Raw genomic sequence first — 16,942 nt, forward strand, 5'->3', positions numbered from 1 at the left:
GATAGTTGGCTGACTGCTTTCTCTCCTGTTCTTCCCAGACATTCATATTGCTAACTTCCTCACCTAAAGTCTTTGCTTTAATATCGACTTCGTCCATGAAGCCCACCCTGACCATATTGTTTCAAATTGCAATTTGCCCCTATTCCGACTTCCTGATACCTGATACTTTTACTTTTCCATAGTACACATCATCATCTTACGTGATACACTGCAGTTATTGTATCTATTTAGTGTGGAATATCCACTATCATTGCCACCCTTGCAGAATCCTTAAGGGCAGAAATGTTGATCTGGCGTTTTTCCCTGATGCAGTCTAATGTATACCCATGATGGTACCTGGCATCATCAGGCGCTCAATAAATGTTTGAATGAATGCATCGGCAAAAGCAAAGAAGCCAGAAGAGGAGGTTGAAGCCGTGAAAGGGGTAACTGATAAACAAAGATATCTGAAATACAAATGAGTCTGGGACCAAACACACATAAATGGAATTATCTGTAGTGCTAAAATGGCACTTACTCAAAACCACATCCTTTTTTGGGGTGGGGGATGGGGGTTGTTTATTTTTATTCTTAATCTTTTTTTAACACAATTTTTTTTCAATACCACATCCTAAAGATACCATTCAGAGGTCTTTCTCGCTCGATACCCCACTCTCTTGTGTTCTTTGGGGCTCCTACACAGGCCCTTTTAATCATTTCTAAATTTCGAGTGTCCAGCGAAGTTCCTGACACATACTACATGTTCCGTAGACGTTGTTGGGTAAATTAACCAATGTTTCTGTATCCCCAACAACTTTAGAGCTCGTAAAGAAGAGACTCCGGGCGTCATTCAACCAGCAGCCCTCAACACCCACACCTCCCACTTCCCAACGAGAACTCAATCCGACGTCCACGATTTATTACGTGATAAGACAGCGTGCTTGCGGAGGGCGGGGCGGGGGGGGGGGAAAGAGGAGGATTGCGCAAACTCCGGGTCACGTGACGAGACTGGGCGGGGCATCAAAGTTCATATCCCAGAATCCTTTGCACCTACTTCCTTTTTGTCCCTTTCCGGCGTTCAAGATGTCGAAGCGAGGTGAGGGTTTGACTTTTGAGTATCCTTTTCCATCTGTCGCGAGGTGACTGCTGGCCTCTCCCGGAGCGGCGGCCATGGGCAACTGGGGCGCTTTGCTCTTCTCTGGGGCGGAAAGGGAGAGGAGGGCCCCGTTGGAGCACTGGAAGGGCCGCCGAAAGTGGCGGCGGCGGGGTGCTTGTAGAGTTGAGTTGGCAGGATCCGGACAGGAGTTTAGACCAAACCTACGGGATCCCTCTGCGCCCAGCACTCCAGTAATGGTGTTGAAGTGAGACTGGCTGAGGCCCCGGAGTGGACGACTTGTGCGATCTCCCGCCTTGCAGGGAGAACTACGTGGTGCAAAAGGTGGAGTGAGGGTTGAGTAGCTCAGGCCCCTTAACCGTAACGTAAGGGCGGTAACAGTGAGGAATTGGCTGTTTGCTATGGGGAACCGGGTGACTCGTGGGGAGGGGTAGGCGGAGTCCCAGAGAAAGGGACTAGAGGATACCGTTGCCCAAAGCATGTGCGAGTGTGAGGGGAAACTCGGAACCATGGCTAGTCAGTGACCCCTATCCTGTTTCCCTTCCTACCCACAGGACGTGGTGGGTCCTCTGGTGCGAAATTCCGGATTTCCCTGGGTCTTCCGGTGGGCGCCGTGATCAACTGTGCTGACAACACAGGTGAGACCTTCAGCTGCACTCCGCCAGGCTCCCCCTTTTAAAAGCACTCGTTGGGCCTTGACTAATGACCCACTGAGCCGTCAAGAAAGGGCAGAGTCAAAACACTGCTTTTGGGTGAAGCAGCAGCGTTCTGTGTTGTTTTGCTTCAATCGGTGGTGTGACAACGTGTTCCGTCCTTGTTGGGGGGTACTAACTGGGAGTGTGAGCTGAGGGAGAGGCTCTGGAAGTGCCGGGGAAACGTTACACAAGCCAAAAAAAAAAAAAAAAATCACTTGTTTACATTCTCGATAGGAGCCAAAAATCTGTATATCATCTCTGTGAAGGGGATCAAGGGACGATTGAACAGACTTCCTGCTGCGGGTGTGGGTGACATGGTGATGGCCACAGTGAAGAAAGGCAAACCAGAGCTCAGAAAGAAGGGTGAGTAGAACGCTGAATCTTCCTTGACTGGTGCACAGTTGAAGGATTTTTCCCTTTATTGGAAAATGGAATCATAATTTTACCATTCTGAAGGCTTAATTTCCTTTGAGGGGCAGTGTGAGATAAGTAACCTGCAATCAAAGTTCTGCTGCTTTTGCTGTCTTAAGAGACTGCTCTCCACTGCCGGGTCTTGCTGTATTTGTTTCCTTTTTTGAGTAATTTCTAAGTCCAAGGAGGGACTTGAACTCATTACCCTGAGATCAAGAGTCGCATGCTCTACTGACTGGTCCACCAGGCAACCCAGTAAAATTTTTTTTTTTTTTTTGGTAGGCATTTAGAGCTTGACCAGGTGTCAGGCAAGTTTCCTTTTCTGGAACTACTGATTTGAAGGGGAAGAATGATCCTTGAATACGTTCTCAAGTGGTTGTTAGATTCGGGTAATAAACTGAGCATGTAGAGCATTTGGCCTGTGACCTAACACTTTGTAAGTACAGAAAAACATATGCTTCCTGATTTAAGGGAAAAAATAATTAAGGCTTTATGGTTTATTTGACAGAGAGCACAAGTGGGGGGAGTGGCAGGCAGAGGCAGACAGAGAAGCAGGCTCCCTGCCAAGAAAGGAGCCCGATGTGGGCCTCTATCCAGAGACCCTGACAGTGGGACCCAAGCTGAAGGGAGCAGCTTAACCCACTCAGGCGTCCCTAAGAATGGTTTTTGTTTGTTTTTATAGAAGAGATTAACTCAAAATTGTGACTTGTCAAAAGTTAAGCATGGTTGCTTCCAAATGTCTTCTGGTAGAAACTAAAATAGGGAGCTGCTCATTGCTTAATCCCCTTAGGTGTATGAGTTGATGGGGAGGGTTTCGGGCTCTTTGACTTGTCTGTCTGGCTTTAGAGCTCCTGATATTCCATGCACTAAACTTCAGCTCCTGAACGTCCCTCCTGTACCTAAGTAGTCTGTCTCTGATCTAGGGTATCTTGCTCTTCTGAGAAGTCCTAGCCATCTCTTGATGGACAATGCAAATACAGGTCTTGGCTACATACTGCAGTCTCTCCTTGTAGGCCTGTACAAGCACCCCTCCCACCCCCTGATGATTTGGTGGGGGTGGTCAGAAATCTTTGTTTACATTTAATACCAACTGGAGGGCGTGGAGTACCAAGCATTGTGGTTAAGCATTGATTAATCGATGTGTAGATTGGGATCTGCATGCAACTGGACAGGCTTTCCTCTTAGAACACTTGCTGGGTCTGGTCTGTGGCCTGGGAAGCTGTCAGAGAAGGGCAGAGCAATCCACTGTCACTGTTGGTGAGATGGCAGCAGGGTGTGTTGTTGGTCTCAGTCAGGTTGTGGTGGGACAGACGGGAGAACACTTTATAGTTTCAAAAATAGTGAATTGCCAGCTCTTAATTAATCTTATCCTTGTTTCTGCTGAATAAATACGTTCCCTCACCTTAGACTTCCATATAACAGACGGAAATGTGGAAAGGAGCAATTCTGGAAGTCCAGAGTCTTGGATTTGTGTGTGGCCATATTCATCTGCTAGGTTGGTCATTTGTGAGAATTTAAATGGTTATGAGTAAGGGCTCCTGGCTGGCTCAGTCATTAGAGCATGTGACTCTTGATCTCCAAGTCATGAGTTCAGGTCCCACATTGGGCATAGAGTTTACATTAAAAAAATTTTTTTCTAGTTAAAAAAATAAATGGTTATGAGTAGATGAGGGTCCAACAGAGAAGGCTCTCGGTAAATACCAGTTACCCCTCAATGTGTATTTCATTCTTAAAAACCTGATCAGGTGGAGCTGCCTGGCTAGCTCAAGTCAGCGGAGCATGCAACTTGATCTCAGGCGGATCGTGAGTTTGAACCCCATGTTGGGTGTGGAGATTTCTTCTAAGGGGGAAAAAAAAACTCTGATCAGAGGCCATCTTACATATAGAAATAATATTGGCCTCAAGGATAGCCAGGATCCCTGTCCTTGTTTAAAAAAAAAAAAAATTCTTGTATTTGCAGTGTCTGATGTTGAATGTAGAAATGTAACTGTTATCCCTATTTACAAAAGGAACACTTGAATGTCAGAAGTTTAAGTAACTTGTTCAGAGTCTCTAAGCTAATGATGGTCATGGTTTCCATGCAGGTGATGTCTGACTTCAGTTCTTTTAAGTGCTGTAGATGAAGGTCTGGAAAGGGTTCATTTTAGTGCTGGTAGGTTTTTTTTTTTTTAAAGTTTAACTTAAGACCCTGGAAAACTGTTCCTCAAAAGTTAAACACTTTTTTTTTTTTTAATTTTAGTATTTGACAGAGAAAGATCACAAGTAGGCAGAGAGGCAGGCAGAGAGACAGGGAAGCGGGCTCCTTGCTAGAGCTGAAGACAGAGGCTTAACCCACTGAGCCACCGAGGCGTCCCTAAACATAATTAATTACGTAGGAAATAGAAATTAAATTTCTATTACCCAACCTTCAGACTTCCAAGAAATGACCACTGTTAATATTTTGTTGTGTGTCTGTCTTTTTTTTTTTTTTTTTTTTTTAAGATTTTATTTTATTTATTTGAGAACAAACAAGCATACAAGCCCAGGGAAGGGGCAGAGGGAGAAGCATACTCCCCACTTAGCAGGGAGCCCGATGCAGGGCTCAGTCCCAGGACCCCAAGATCATGACCTGAGTCAAAGGCAGATGCTTAACCGACCGAGCCACCAGGTGCCCCGTCCTTTCTTTTTGAGTTACATGCAAAAAATTAGCTTGTAATTTTTTGAATGGGACCACAGCCTTCCCGTAACTCGTTGTTTCACAGATGATTGTCCTACATACGAAAAATTACAGATAGACATAATCATTTTTAAGTGGTTCTGTTTTGTGTATTTGCCATAAAATACATAGGTTAATTCCAGCTTTTTGCTCTAATACAACAACACATGTGCCCGCAGTTAGGCATTTAAGATAAGGTATAGAGTGTGTGGTCAATATCTTGGATGTACTTCTGGGGTTCAAGGAGTGTGTAGACATATACGCACACCTTGTTGTAGGTTTTCTTTGGTTAAATTGGTATGTAAATGAACTTCTATTGTAAAATCTAACGCGGTGCATATTTAATGCCAGTAAACTCTGAAAAGCAGTAATTTTTAGATCAAGGTATGTACTTCCTTGGAGGTTTTGATATATACTGGGATGGAATATACCTAATGAGTTCATTAATAGCTGGGCCTCTACTTACTCCATCCAAAAAGGGGGTCCCATTTTGTGATACTAGGATCTTAACAGCATCCACCTGTTGGGCGAAGTGGGAACAAGTAGAGAACATGCTTAGCAAGTTTCGTGCTAGTGTTGCTGATTGTTGTAAGAAGAGTACAGATTTACATTTGCAGGAAGTGCAGGCAGTTTTGCCTTGGAGTAAGGTCTTTCCTTAAGGGGTGAATGGTATTTGCACTGTCTCTCACACTTGCTTTTAGGAAATGAAAAGCAAATGGTGAGTCTACATTCTGTTGAAGTGGGAAATGTTGGGAAACTAGGTGAGATGTAAACTGCTTTCTTGTGGTGGCACTGGGACCTGACAGGTTAGTGACTACTGTCCTGTTTTCTCTCTCAGTACATCCAGCAGTGGTAATTCGACAACGAAAGTCATACCGGAGAAAAGATGGTGTGTTTCTCTATTTTGAAGATAATGCGGGGGTCATAGTAAACAATAAAGGTGAAATGAAAGGTAAGAAAGAAACCACAGTGTTGCCTAAGTCTTCCAGATGGGATGATTTAACCTCTGGGTCTATCTGATCTTATCTGTCATCTCACTCTTTTTTTATGTAGGGTCTGCTATCACAGGACCAGTCGCAAAGGAGTGTGCAGACTTGTGGCCCAGGATTGCATCCAATGCTGGCAGCATTGCATGATTCTTTGGTGTAATTGTTTAAAAAAAAAAATTAAAAATTATTTGCTCCCGAAATTTGCCTTCCTGTTCTTTTCTACCTGTCACTCTTCTTGACAACCCCGAACCTTTTGTAAAATGAAATTGCTTAGTGCAGTACTTGGTTTTGTGACTCTACAGAAACTTACGGACTTTCCCATTTCTGCTGTAAAAACTTAGTTATTTGTGTTCAGAGTTCTTAAAGTAAATTGCAGGTAGTAGTTAACTGTTTGAGAGGTTACACCAGGTAACTGCACTGCGCTTAGTTTGAGAAAAGGGATAGTGAATGGTCAGATGATGGACACACACGGAGTTCACTGAGTGATGTGGGGAAGGCCCAGGTGTGTGTGTCCGTGTGCACACTTGGAGTGACAGGTGTCCTTCCCGTAAACCAGCTCAAAAAGGACTGTATTTGTTTTGTTTTTTTAAGATTTTTATTTTATTTATTTGACAGAGATCACAGGCAGAGAGAGGAGGAAGCAGGCTCCCTGCCAAGCAAAGAGCCGGATGCAGGGCTCGATCCCAGGACCCTGGGATCATGACCCGAGCCGAAGGCAGAGGCTTTAACCCACTGTGCCACCCAGGCGCCCCATAAAGGGCTGTATTTGTAAAATCTAACACATGATTGCCATGTTAATTTGCTTTTGTGGAAGGCAATTGAGTTACTAAAAGTATCTGCATGGTTTGCTACCAAAACATTTTGATAGGATAGCTGTATGTACCTGCAAAACCGTAGTTCAGGAGTGAAAGGTAATGAACCAGCACAGTGGGTGTAAACCTTGGCAAATTGTGCCTGAAAGCATTGGACATCGTGCTTTTCTAAACCACGAGAAGTGATATATGTGGAATTTGGAGTCTGATGAAAAAAAATGAGCGCTCAGCAGGTTTGGGTCAATAGTCTGGCCTAAAGATGTTGGAACAGGCTCTTCAGCCTAGATTCGTGTTCACACATCTAGTATCTGAATATACTCTACCTTATGTATTCTTTGTAAGGCTGAAGATTAGACTATGTGTGGACCCTAGCACATGGTAAGAGAACTACCCTTTTGTCCAAGATTCAGAATGGAATGTACTAATCTAATCAGTGGTTCTCAGAGAGTGTCCAGGCAATATCCCAGACCCAGTTAAGTCAGATTGTGGAGGTAGGACCCAGGCATCAGTACTTTCTAAAGAGCCCCCAGGAAATTTCAAGGTGCAGCCAGGATGGAGAACCAGGGCTGTCTAGACAGCCTATCTTGGTTTTAGGACCAGGAATCTAAAACAGACCTGTCGTCCTACCCTATTCTCCATCCTGGTGAATTTGAAGTTTTTTGTTTTTGTTTTTTAAAGATTTTATTTATTTATTTGACAGAGAGATCACAAGCAGGCAGAGAGAGAGGAGGAAGCAGGCTCCCCGCTGAGCAGAGAGCCCGATGCGGGGCTCGATCCCAGGACTCTGAGATCATGACCTGAGCCGAAGGCAGCGGCTCAACCCACTGAGCCACCCAGGCACCCCGAATTTGAAGTTTTTAATGTGACATGAAGCCCTAGGGTCCTCCATTTAAAATTAATCCTTTTTGGGGGGTGCTTGGGTGGCTCAGTGGGTTAAGCCTCTGCCTTTGGCTCAGGTCCTCATCTCAGGGTCCTGGGATCGAGCCCCACATTGGGCTCTCTGCTCAGCAGGAAGCCTGCTTCCTCCTCTCACTCTGCCTGCCTCTCTACCTACTTGTGATCTCTGTCTGTCAAATAAATAAAATCTTAAAAAAAATCCTTTTTGGGGTGCCTGGGTGGTTCAGTGGTTTAAGTATCTGCCTTCAGCTCAGGTCATGATCCCAGCGCCCTGGCTTGAGCCCGACCTCTGGCTCCCTGCTCTTCCCCAACCCCCCACCCCCAGCTGTGCTTGCTTTTTTCACTCTCAAAATCTTTTAAAAAGTTAATCATTTTTAACCCCTTGTGTGAACTCTATATTTGAAATTTCTCCAAGAGGTACGAGGGCTGAGCCTCCCCTCTCCGCCCCCCCCCCCCCCCCCCCCCCCCCCCGCCCCGCGTCTTCTGTCTTTCAGGCTCTGTCCAGGTTCTTTCCAAATTTTAATAGAATGGGCTCAAACTATAGACTTAATTTTCTATAATTTCAGATTCCTAGGAATTTGCCTGTTAATGGTATAGAAACATGCTCAGCATTAACTTGCCAGAATTAGTGGGGTTTGTGTATACATACAAGCAACCTTTTTCTAATTAATACATGTGCCTTTGGGGCATCTGGGTGGCTCCATCGGTTAACTGCCTGGCTTTGCTGGGGTCATGATTTCAGGGTCAAGCCCCACATTGGGCTCCGTGTTTATGGAGAGTCTGCTCCATCTCCCTCTGTCCCTGCTCCTGTGCTCTTTCTCACAGTCTCTCTCAAATCTTTAAAAAACAAACATGTGCCTTCATATAATAGTGAATATAAAAGATTTCCTTGATCCTTTTGTCTCATGTTAGGATGATAATAGCACCTCATAGAGTTGGTGTGAGGAGCACTGAGTAAGGCACCTTGATGTGTAAAGCATCTATGTAAGGTTATTCAAGGGGGAAAATTTGGAAATAAAAAGTAAAAATCACCTGTAACTAGTGACTAGAAATTATTGTTCATGGTTTGCTGTGTCCTGACAATTATACATAAAAATTGCTAGAGGATGGGGCACCCGGGTGGCTCAGTGGGTTAAAGCCTCTGCCTGCGACTCAGGTCATGATCCCAGGGTCCTAGGATCGAGCCCCACATGGGGCTCTCTGCTTGGCAGGGAGCCTGCTTCCTCCTCTCCCTCTGCCTGCCTGTCTGCCTACTTGAGATCTCTGTTAAATAAATAAAATCTTAAAAAAAAAAAAGAGCTAGAGGAAAGTAATATGGTAATGTGTTAACCTGCTGGGTTTTGTTTTTGTTTTTTTAAAGACTTAGAGCATGAGCTGTGGGAAGGGCAGAGGGAGAAGCAGACCCCCTGAGCACAGAGCCCCACTGGGGGCTCTGTCCCAGGACCCTGGAATCATGACCTGAGCCTGAGGGAGACGCTTAATGACTGAGCTACCCAGGTGACCCTGTTCTGTTGAAAGATTTTATTTTTTTATTTTTATTATTTTTTAACTGGAGGAGGAATGCTGGCTGTTGAAAATAATTAGGTGGGGAGAAGTACTTTAAGCAGACTTAGTGGTAGGCCTGAATTCTTGTTCTGGATCTGCCACTAAATGGATTTAGGGAATATCTCAGTTTCTGAGCTTCAACTTAAAATTACTAAAAATGAAAGTTGGAAGTAGATGGTCTCTGAACTCTTTCTGATCCATTCTGGGTACAAGCTTTTCAACGGAGCTGAGTTTGGGAAGTGTATGTAGTACGGTGGGGAGGAGGAGCTGGCCCTCAGTGCACACCACCTGAGTTCAGTAATACCTTCTCCAGTCTCCAGTTCCTCTGGCTTGGTGTCTTAAGTCATCCTTCGCCCCAGGGCCTTGAGAGCAACTTAACCAGGCAGCCCTAAGAGCCTACCCTGTTTAGACACAATACGGTTTGTGTCACCGGAGTCTTTGACAACGTACCACCACGTAACAATGCGACTAATGCGCAGGGGAGCCCCTGCCTCGTCCTTCCAGTCCCAGCAGAAAGGCCCTTGAGGGCTGCAGTGGTGGGGATGTCGCACTACTGCGAGTGTCCTCTGCGGCTGGAGAAGAGCTTCATCTTGGATGGCGTGGCGGTGAGCTCTGTGGCCCGCGCCCATGAGCGCCTGAGGCCCAAGCTCTGGTCGGCGATTCCGCCCTACAACGCCCAGCAGGACTACCACGCCCACCGCTACTTCCAGAGCCGCGTGGTTCCGCCCATTCTGCGGAAAACCCAACAGGTTATTAGCTAGGGCGCCGATCCCACGGGCTGCCCCGCAGAGCTTGACCCTGATGGCGGGGCCTGACTTCCCAAATCCGGGCATCTTACCCCTAGGGAGGGCTCCCCGCTCCCACCCACCCTCGGCTTTCTTAATTAAAGCCCAGAACTGGTGCAGGCAGATGACAGGGACTGAGCTCCCTGAGCTCACGGAATCACTTTCCAGCCCTGCGTTTGAGAACGATCTCATTTTGGGTCTCTGCAAGCCTTAGGTAATGGGGCTGGAAGCCCGCCTCTGCCAAACCGGTTTCATTGTCCTTTTTGACGTCACGGACCCACCCTTTGGGGTGATCGCCTGCCACAGATTCTCTAAAAGCTCGAAAATCCTCGTGACTTAAGCAAACGAAACAAAGCAACGCCTAGAACCCCCAGGCGGGGCGTCCTCTTTTGGTGATATCACAATGACAGAGGGGCTCGATCCATGGGACTGCCTGTGAGCTGGTGGGAAGGAAACTTCCCAGACCTCCGCAGACCTCACTTCTCTCCCGGCCTTTTCCCTCGTGGAGGTTGCAGAGTCCTACCCGCGATGGGAGATCCTGTCCATGTTTGCTGGTGGCTGCAACTTTTTCCAACACTTTTGCCTCCAGTGTTTGTGTACATTTGTCACAGTGGTATGGGGAGGGGACAGGTGGGGTTAATGGGGGTTGTTCTGAGAACAAATCTTGGGTTTTTGTCTTTGTGTGTGTGTGTGTGTGTGTGTGTGGCCTTGGTGTTTGTGTGTGTGCCTGGGTGTGCATCGCATGTGCGTGGACAGGTCTGTATGTCCCATGCCCATGCTGGAGTGTGTGCGGGCGCTCTGCTCGCATAGTTTTTATGACAGAAGGATCCAGAGTGTGGGAGGAAGAAAGAAAAACTTGAGTATTTAAAAGCTTGAAAATAATATGGTATGCACACTTTTGAAACTATGTTCCCTTTTATAAGGGTTTAATCATCACAGCTGTTGGTGGTGGGTATTTTCATTTACATAAAGATAATGGTTTTTTGTTTTTGTTTTTAAGTAAACTCTGCCTCAGCGTGGTGCTTGAGCTCAAGACCCCAAGATCAAGAGTGGCATGCTCTGAGGACTGAGTCAGCCAGCTGCTCCATGATATTGCTTTTTTTTTTTTTAAGATTTTATTTATTTGACAGAGAGAGAGAGATCACAAGTAGGCAGAGCAGCAGGCAGAGACAGAGGAAAAGCAGGCTCCCCGCTGAGCAGAGAGCCCGATACAATACGGGGCTCGATTCCAGGACCTTGAGATCATGACCTGAGCTGAAGGCAGAGGCTTTAACCCACTGAACCACCCAGGTGCCCTGATATTGCTTATTTTTAAAGTAAATAAGGCACCTGAGTGGCTCATCGGTTGAGCACCTGCCTTCAGCTCAGGTCATGATCTTTGGGTCCTGGGATTGAGCCCTACATCAGGCTCCCTGCTCAGCGGGGAGTCTGCTTCTCCCGCTGCTCCCCCTCCCCCTGATCATTCTCTTAAATAAATAAAATCTTAAAAAAAAAAAAGAATCTTTACTATGCCAGGCCCTTCATTTGTCTCAAATCTTACAGCAACACTCCTTTCACTGATGAGGAAATAGAGGTCCAGAAAAGTTGTGCCATTGGCCCAGGGTCACACAGCTCGTTAGCGGCAGAGCTGGAATTGTAACCAGTCTGGCAGCAGACAGTGAGCCTTGAACTGCCCGCCTACGCTGCCCCTCTCTGAGAGACAATGGGTCAATCCGTGTTTCATATTTAATCTGGCCTGGTGACCCCTGGTCTCTCTCCCCCTGCAACAAACCCAAAGGGAGTTTTGAGCGTGCCCTTCCTAGCACGGTGGCTGACCGTCTTCCGTGTTTTCTCTCTCACTCTCAGGATCATGGCGGCACAGGAAGAGACGGCTGGATAGTGGATTATTTCCACATCTTTGGGGAAGGACAGAGATATCTGAACAGGAGGAACTGGGCTGGGGCAGGCAAGTGCCCCTGGCTTTCCAGCCTCAGCATGGACCCCGTGGAAGAGTGGTGTGCAGTCCCTGGTTCAGGGAGAGAAATCAGGCCACAGAGACCCTTGGCTTGGGGGGCAGGGGAGAGGCCTCGGGACTGTGTCCCCAGCTTTGCTTCTCAGACGTGCGCCGATGGCATCACCATGCTCCTATGTAGTGACTAAGCTAACCGGCTATAGGTCAGATGGTTTTTATGCCCACGCTCCTGCTGCGCTCCAGCTGGGCAAATCAGCGTAGGAAGGTGAAGTGACTGGCCAAGGAGGGCTTGGCGGGGATTGGAATTGCGCTCTTTTCCAACTCTAAAGCCCATATTCCCCTCCCTGCTCCCTGAACAGGCTGTGTCGTCCTTTTCCAGGCCCTGTTGAGCAACAGGAAAGGAAGGGTGGAGAGAGGTTTTTCTGACAGCGTGAACCCTCCTCCCACCCCAATTCCATCACCCTTTGGCCACTCTCTAGCCATGTGACCCTTTGTACCATTTGGCCAAATAGAGCTCATCCATTTCTAACACATGGGTCAGAAGCAAGGGTGAAATGTTTTCAGTCTTCCTGGGAGTGAGGCAAGTTCAGCCAAGCCCAGAAGTTTTTGGCCCCTCCTGTCTTAGCACGTAGCATTCACGCTCCTCCTGGGTGCTACTCCTGGTATACAGTTTGGTTTCCAGAAAGCTATCTGTCTCCTGGACTTTATCAACCCTTGGCTTTTAATCAAGAGGCTTGAGACGTTTGAAGATGGGTTCAGCTGGGACATGGGGAGTACATTATATACCAGCCCCGTGGGAGCAGGGGAAAAGCAAGAGGGGGCTGAATGGGGGCTCAGGCCTCTCTCTCTACCCCCCAAGGGCATTCCCTCCAGCAGGTGACCGGCCATGACCACTACAATGCTGAACTGAAAACGATCAAGGGGTTCAACGGTCGGTTTGGCTATCGCCGGAACACGCCAGCCCTCCGCCAGCACCCGTCTGTCTTTGGAGAGGTCACCCCATTCCCTCTCTTCTAACAGCATCTCTTCCCTTCCCACCCCTTGACCTGAATAGAAGACAGATGTTTAGATGAACTCTTAATGCTATTTTTATATAAGCAGTGATGTTATTTGTGCCTCCGAGTGTGTTTCTTCCCTGAGGTTGGGAGGGGGCTGGCTAGTTTCTCTACCTCAGCTTCTCTAGCCTTTGGAGAGGAGGTGGGAGGAGAGAGGGCGTCCTCAGGCCTGCTCCCTTACACTCCTTGCCCACCAGTGCCACGCTTAGAAGGAGGCCTCCGTTCCCCCCTGCCCCTGCCAGAATAAGGACCGCACTGCACACCTTGGCCTCCACAGAGCTCTGCCCTGGGCAGCACCCAGGCTAGAAGCTGACTATGTTTGCCCATCAAGAATGGAGCGGGCGGGTTGGTCCAAAGAGATTGTGCTTGGTTGCCCTGAGAAGGATTTCCTGATTTTCCTAAGTCATCCCATTCAAAATAACTGACATCTTCTCCTTCCCATCCTACAGTCCATCAAGAGTCAGGGAGTGAACAAGGGGATATCTGGGGTTGCTTTTTAGCCTCTAGATTCTGCCATAGTACTTCTGACACAGTACTTGTGGACATTTTCCCTGTTGGCGCTCTATCAATTTCCTTTTCAGCTAGTTTCCAGGATGTCATTTTTCAAGTGTCCCCACCTAGTTTATTGGTGGCCAAGAGAAAAGCCAAAGCAGATGATGGATATAAAAGAAGGTGGAGCTTTAGAATACAAAGCTCGCCAGAGCTCTAGCATGGGTGGAACCTGATGGTACTGAGTCACCTCAAGTGGACAAGGAAGAGAAGGACACTAGGGTGTTGGGGGTATAGCTCAGGGGTAGAGCATTTGACTGCAGATCAAGAGGTCCCTGGTTCAAATCCGGGTGCCCCCTTTTGATTTTGCTTCCATTGAATAGAAGCAAGGAAATGCACTGTACCTCTTAACTCCCAGCCAGAGTTACTAGAGAGGATAAGGAACTCTCAACTCATTCTTGTACTGAAACACTACTAGTTTCCCCTACATTTCAAATGACTCTTAGCTGAGATCCCTGGAGGACCCAGCTGGGCTTCAATGAAGCCAAAGTCCCTAAAGAAACTCTAAATCTAAAATTAGGTGTGGGGTGCCTGGGTGGCTCAGTCATTAATTGTCTGCCTTCAGCTCGGGTCATGATCCCAGGGTCCCAGGGTCCTGGGATCAAGTCCCACATCAGGCTCCCCACTCTGCAGGAAGCCTGCTTCTCCTACTCCCCCTAGTTGTGTTCCCTCTCTTTCTGTATCTCTGTCAAATAAAATCTTTTTTAAAAATTAGGTGTGAGAGGGGGATCTGGGTGGCTCAGTTGGTTAAGCCTCTGCCTTTGGCTCAGGTCATGATCCCAGAGTCCTGGGATTGAGTCTGCTCAGTGGGAAGTCTGCTTCTCCCTCTCCCTCTGTCCCTCATCCCTGCTTGTGCTCTCTCAAAACTCTTTAATAATGAAATAAAATAAAAAATTAGGTGTCAGAGCTATGAACCCAAATTTAGCAATATGATGTTTGAGAGTACAGATAAAGAGGTTCATACAACATGTATTTTTGAGAACTTAGTATAATACAAGGCAGCTGTGAATGAAAACCTGAAACCAGGCCCCTGTCCTCAGGGAGTTCTGTGTCCGCTGGAAATTGGCATGTTCACACACAGCAGTCAGGGGGAGACATGTTTGTAGCTTGAGGAAGAAATGTCTTTTAAAAATACCTACTCAGGGGCGCCTGGGTGGCTCAGTGGGTTAAGCCGCTGCCTTTGGCTCAGGTCATGATCTCAGGGTCCTGGGATCGAGCCCCACATCAGGCTCTCTGCTCAGCAAGGAGCCTGCTTCCTCCTCTCTCTCTGCCTGCCTCTCTGCCTGCTTGTGATCTCTGTCTGTCAAATAAATAAATAAAATCTTTAAAAAAAAAAAAACCTACTCACCTTTTCTAGACTAATTTCTAACTGAAGCTTTCCTACAATTTGAAGGGACATGTCTGCCTGACCTGAAGAATTTATGACACTGAGCAATTCTCTCTCTTGAAGGTTAGGGGCACTTTTTTTCCTCTAAGTATTTTTTTTATTTTTTATTTATTTTTTATTTTTAAAGATTTTATTTGAGAGAGAGAGAGAGAGAAGCAGATTCCCGGCTGAACAAGGTGTCCGATGCAGGACTTGATCAGAGGACCCCGAGATCATGACCTGAGCTGAAGGCAGACACCTAACGGACTGAGCCACCCAGGCGTGTCACTCTCCTCTTAGTAGTTTATGGTGCAAGTCAGGGTTCTTGGAATGGAACCAATATCCTCTCTGGCCAGGCAAAGCAGGAATGCGGGTATGGTGGACACTTGCAGAGCTGATAGAAGGACGGCTGAGGAGGGAAATCCAGCTCAGGTCTCCTCTCGGGAGCGTCCACCGCTGGTGCCACCAGCTCAGGGCACTCATCACCAGACGTGACTATTGTTCCAGCTGCACCTGCATCTCAAGGACAGTTCCTCCGCTTTCCCAACGCCAAGTGGAGGAGGCATCTGATTGGCTGAGCCGTGGTCTGACGCATGTGCTGTGTTCCACCAGGATGGGGAGGGGGTCGCTTTGCCTCACCGCGTTTGAAGACCCAAGGTACTCCCCCAGAACTGGAGGGGTGTTTGGGTGCAAAAATTTCCAGTTCTAGCTGTGGAGGATTTGCCTTGTCACACCCCTTGACTTCTCATTTGCTAAAATTAGATCAAAATGTTGTATTAAATCAGTTATGTCCATATTATGTCACATTATTATGTTCATGATCAGGGAAATACTATTTAGAATTGAGTTTATATATACTACGATAGCATTGGTTTCTTGAAAACTTTTTTTCTCTGGAAGATAATTACCTCATTTGTTCACATGTGTATTTTTCTTTCTGTTCAATCCTTTAACAGCCTCACAGCACAATTGTTCCCCTGGTCCAAACTTTTCAAATGAATTTTTTTTATTTTTATTTTTTTAAAGATTTTATTTATTTATTTGACAGACAGATCACAAGTAGGCAGAGAGAGAGGGGGAAGCAGGCTCCCCGCTGAGCAGATAGCCCGATGCGGGGCTCGATCCCAGGACCCCGGAATCATTACCTGAGCCGAAGGCAGAGGCTTTAACCCACTGAGCCACCCAGGCGCCCTGAAATGAGTTTTTTCAAGGCAGTCTTCCCGACACCCTCCCTGCTTCCGCTTCAGACAGGCTGTTGAGACCTGCCACCCACCTGTTGCCTTGGGAGCTTTCCCTCTCCTTGGTGTGGGATTCCAGGTTTCCTGGGTAACGTCTCCCTTTCTCTTGATTTCCTCCTTTATATGGTGGAGAATAACCCTGAGATGCTTCCCGAGAAAAAATATATGGCAGGTAAGATGCTTGAGTTCTGGCAGATCTGAAAATACATTTTGTCTGAACACTTGAGAGATAGTTTGAGAACATAATTTTTGCTGAGAATTTTGTTTTCAGAAGTTTGAAAATCATGGTCTTCTAGCTTCTCTTGGTAAGTTTGATGTCACTCTTATTCCTGTACGTGATCTGTTTCTCTCTGTAAAATCTTAGGTTCTTTGTTCCTGGTGTTCTGGTTTTGTTTTTGTTTTTGTTTTTGTTTTTCATGACTTACTCGGTGATCTCTTCCAATCTAGAGATTCATTTCCTACCTTAAGTTTTATTATGTCTGATAATTTCTTCTCCGTCATTTTCTCATGTAAGGACTTATCTTTTCCCTCCTCCTGTTCATTTGTCTTTTTGTTGTACTTTCAAGATTTCCTCACACTATCTTTCCACTTAAAAAAAAAAGATTTTATTTATTTATTCATGAGAGACAGAGAGAAGCAGAGGCAGAGGGAGAAGCAGGCTCCCTGCTGAGCAAGGAGCCTGATGCCAGCACTCTATCCCAGGACCCTGGGACCACAACCAGAGCCAAAGGCAGATGCCCAACTGAGTCTTTCCACTTTTTTTTGTTTTTAAAGATTTTATTTATTTATTTGACAGAGAGAGATCAGAAGTAGGCAGAGAGACAGACAGACAGAGATGAGGAGAAGCAGGCTCCCCGCTGA

The 16,942-nt window shown here is 46.7% G+C and overlaps 2 protein-coding genes and 2 non-coding genes across 4 annotated transcripts; all 4 read left to right on the top strand.

Moving 5' to 3' along the window:
- Positions 1–997: 997 nt before the first annotated feature.
- Positions 998–6,083, top strand: RPL23 (ribosomal protein L23). The gene is made up of 5 exons (XM_047708386.1): positions 998–1,075; positions 1,648–1,731; positions 2,023–2,151; positions 5,733–5,846; positions 5,948–6,083. The coding sequence occupies exons 1-5, from the start codon at positions 1,063–1,065 to the stop codon at positions 6,028–6,030; spliced, it is 423 nt and encodes a 140-aa protein (XP_047564342.1). The 5' UTR covers positions 998–1,062; the 3' UTR covers positions 6,031–6,083.
- On the top strand, positions 1,763–1,897 carry LOC125088251 (small nucleolar RNA SNORA21). Its single transcript, XR_007123648.1, has one exon. It is a non-coding gene; the product is annotated as a small nucleolar RNA SNORA21 (small nucleolar RNA).
- Positions 6,084–9,607: 3,524 nt separating the features above from the next.
- C16H17orf98 (chromosome 16 C17orf98 homolog) lies at positions 9,608–12,994 on the top strand. Its single transcript, XM_047708385.1, has 3 exons — positions 9,608–9,886; positions 11,768–11,867; positions 12,733–12,994. Exons 1-3 carry the CDS (start codon positions 9,680–9,682, stop codon positions 12,888–12,890), a joined length of 465 nt encoding a protein of 154 aa, XP_047564341.1. The 5' UTR covers positions 9,608–9,679; the 3' UTR covers positions 12,891–12,994.
- Positions 12,995–13,704: 710 nt separating this feature from the next.
- Positions 13,705–13,776, top strand: TRNAC-GCA (transfer RNA cysteine (anticodon GCA)). Its single transcript has one exon. It is a non-coding gene; the product is annotated as a tRNA-Cys (tRNA).
- Positions 13,777–16,942: the final 3,166 nt, after the last annotated feature.

This window comes from Lutra lutra, chromosome 16 (genome assembly GCF_902655055.1).
Source record: "Lutra lutra chromosome 16, mLutLut1.2, whole genome shotgun sequence".
NCBI classification, from domain to species: Eukaryota; Metazoa; Chordata; class Mammalia; order Carnivora; family Mustelidae; genus Lutra; species Lutra lutra.

Coding starts and splice junctions, on each gene's coding strand:
- RPL23 (XM_047708386.1), top strand. Junction 1,732..2,022: donor CAACTGTGCTGACAACACAG/GTGAGACCTTCA, acceptor CATTCTCGATAG/GAGCCAAAAATCTGTATATC. Junction 5,847..5,947: donor CAATAAAGGTGAAATGAAAG/GTAAGAAAGAAA, acceptor TTTTTTATGTAG/GGTCTGCTATCACAGGACCA.
- C16H17orf98 (XM_047708385.1), top strand. CDS start 9,680: ATGTCGCACTACTGCGAGTGTCCTCTGCGGCTGGAGAAGAGCTTCATC. Junction 9,887..11,767: donor TTCTGCGGAAAACCCAACAG/GTTATTAGCTAG, acceptor TCTCACTCTCAG/GATCATGGCGGCACAGGAAG. Junction 11,868..12,732: donor GAGGAACTGGGCTGGGGCAG/GCAAGTGCCCCT, acceptor CTACCCCCCAAG/GGCATTCCCTCCAGCAGGTG.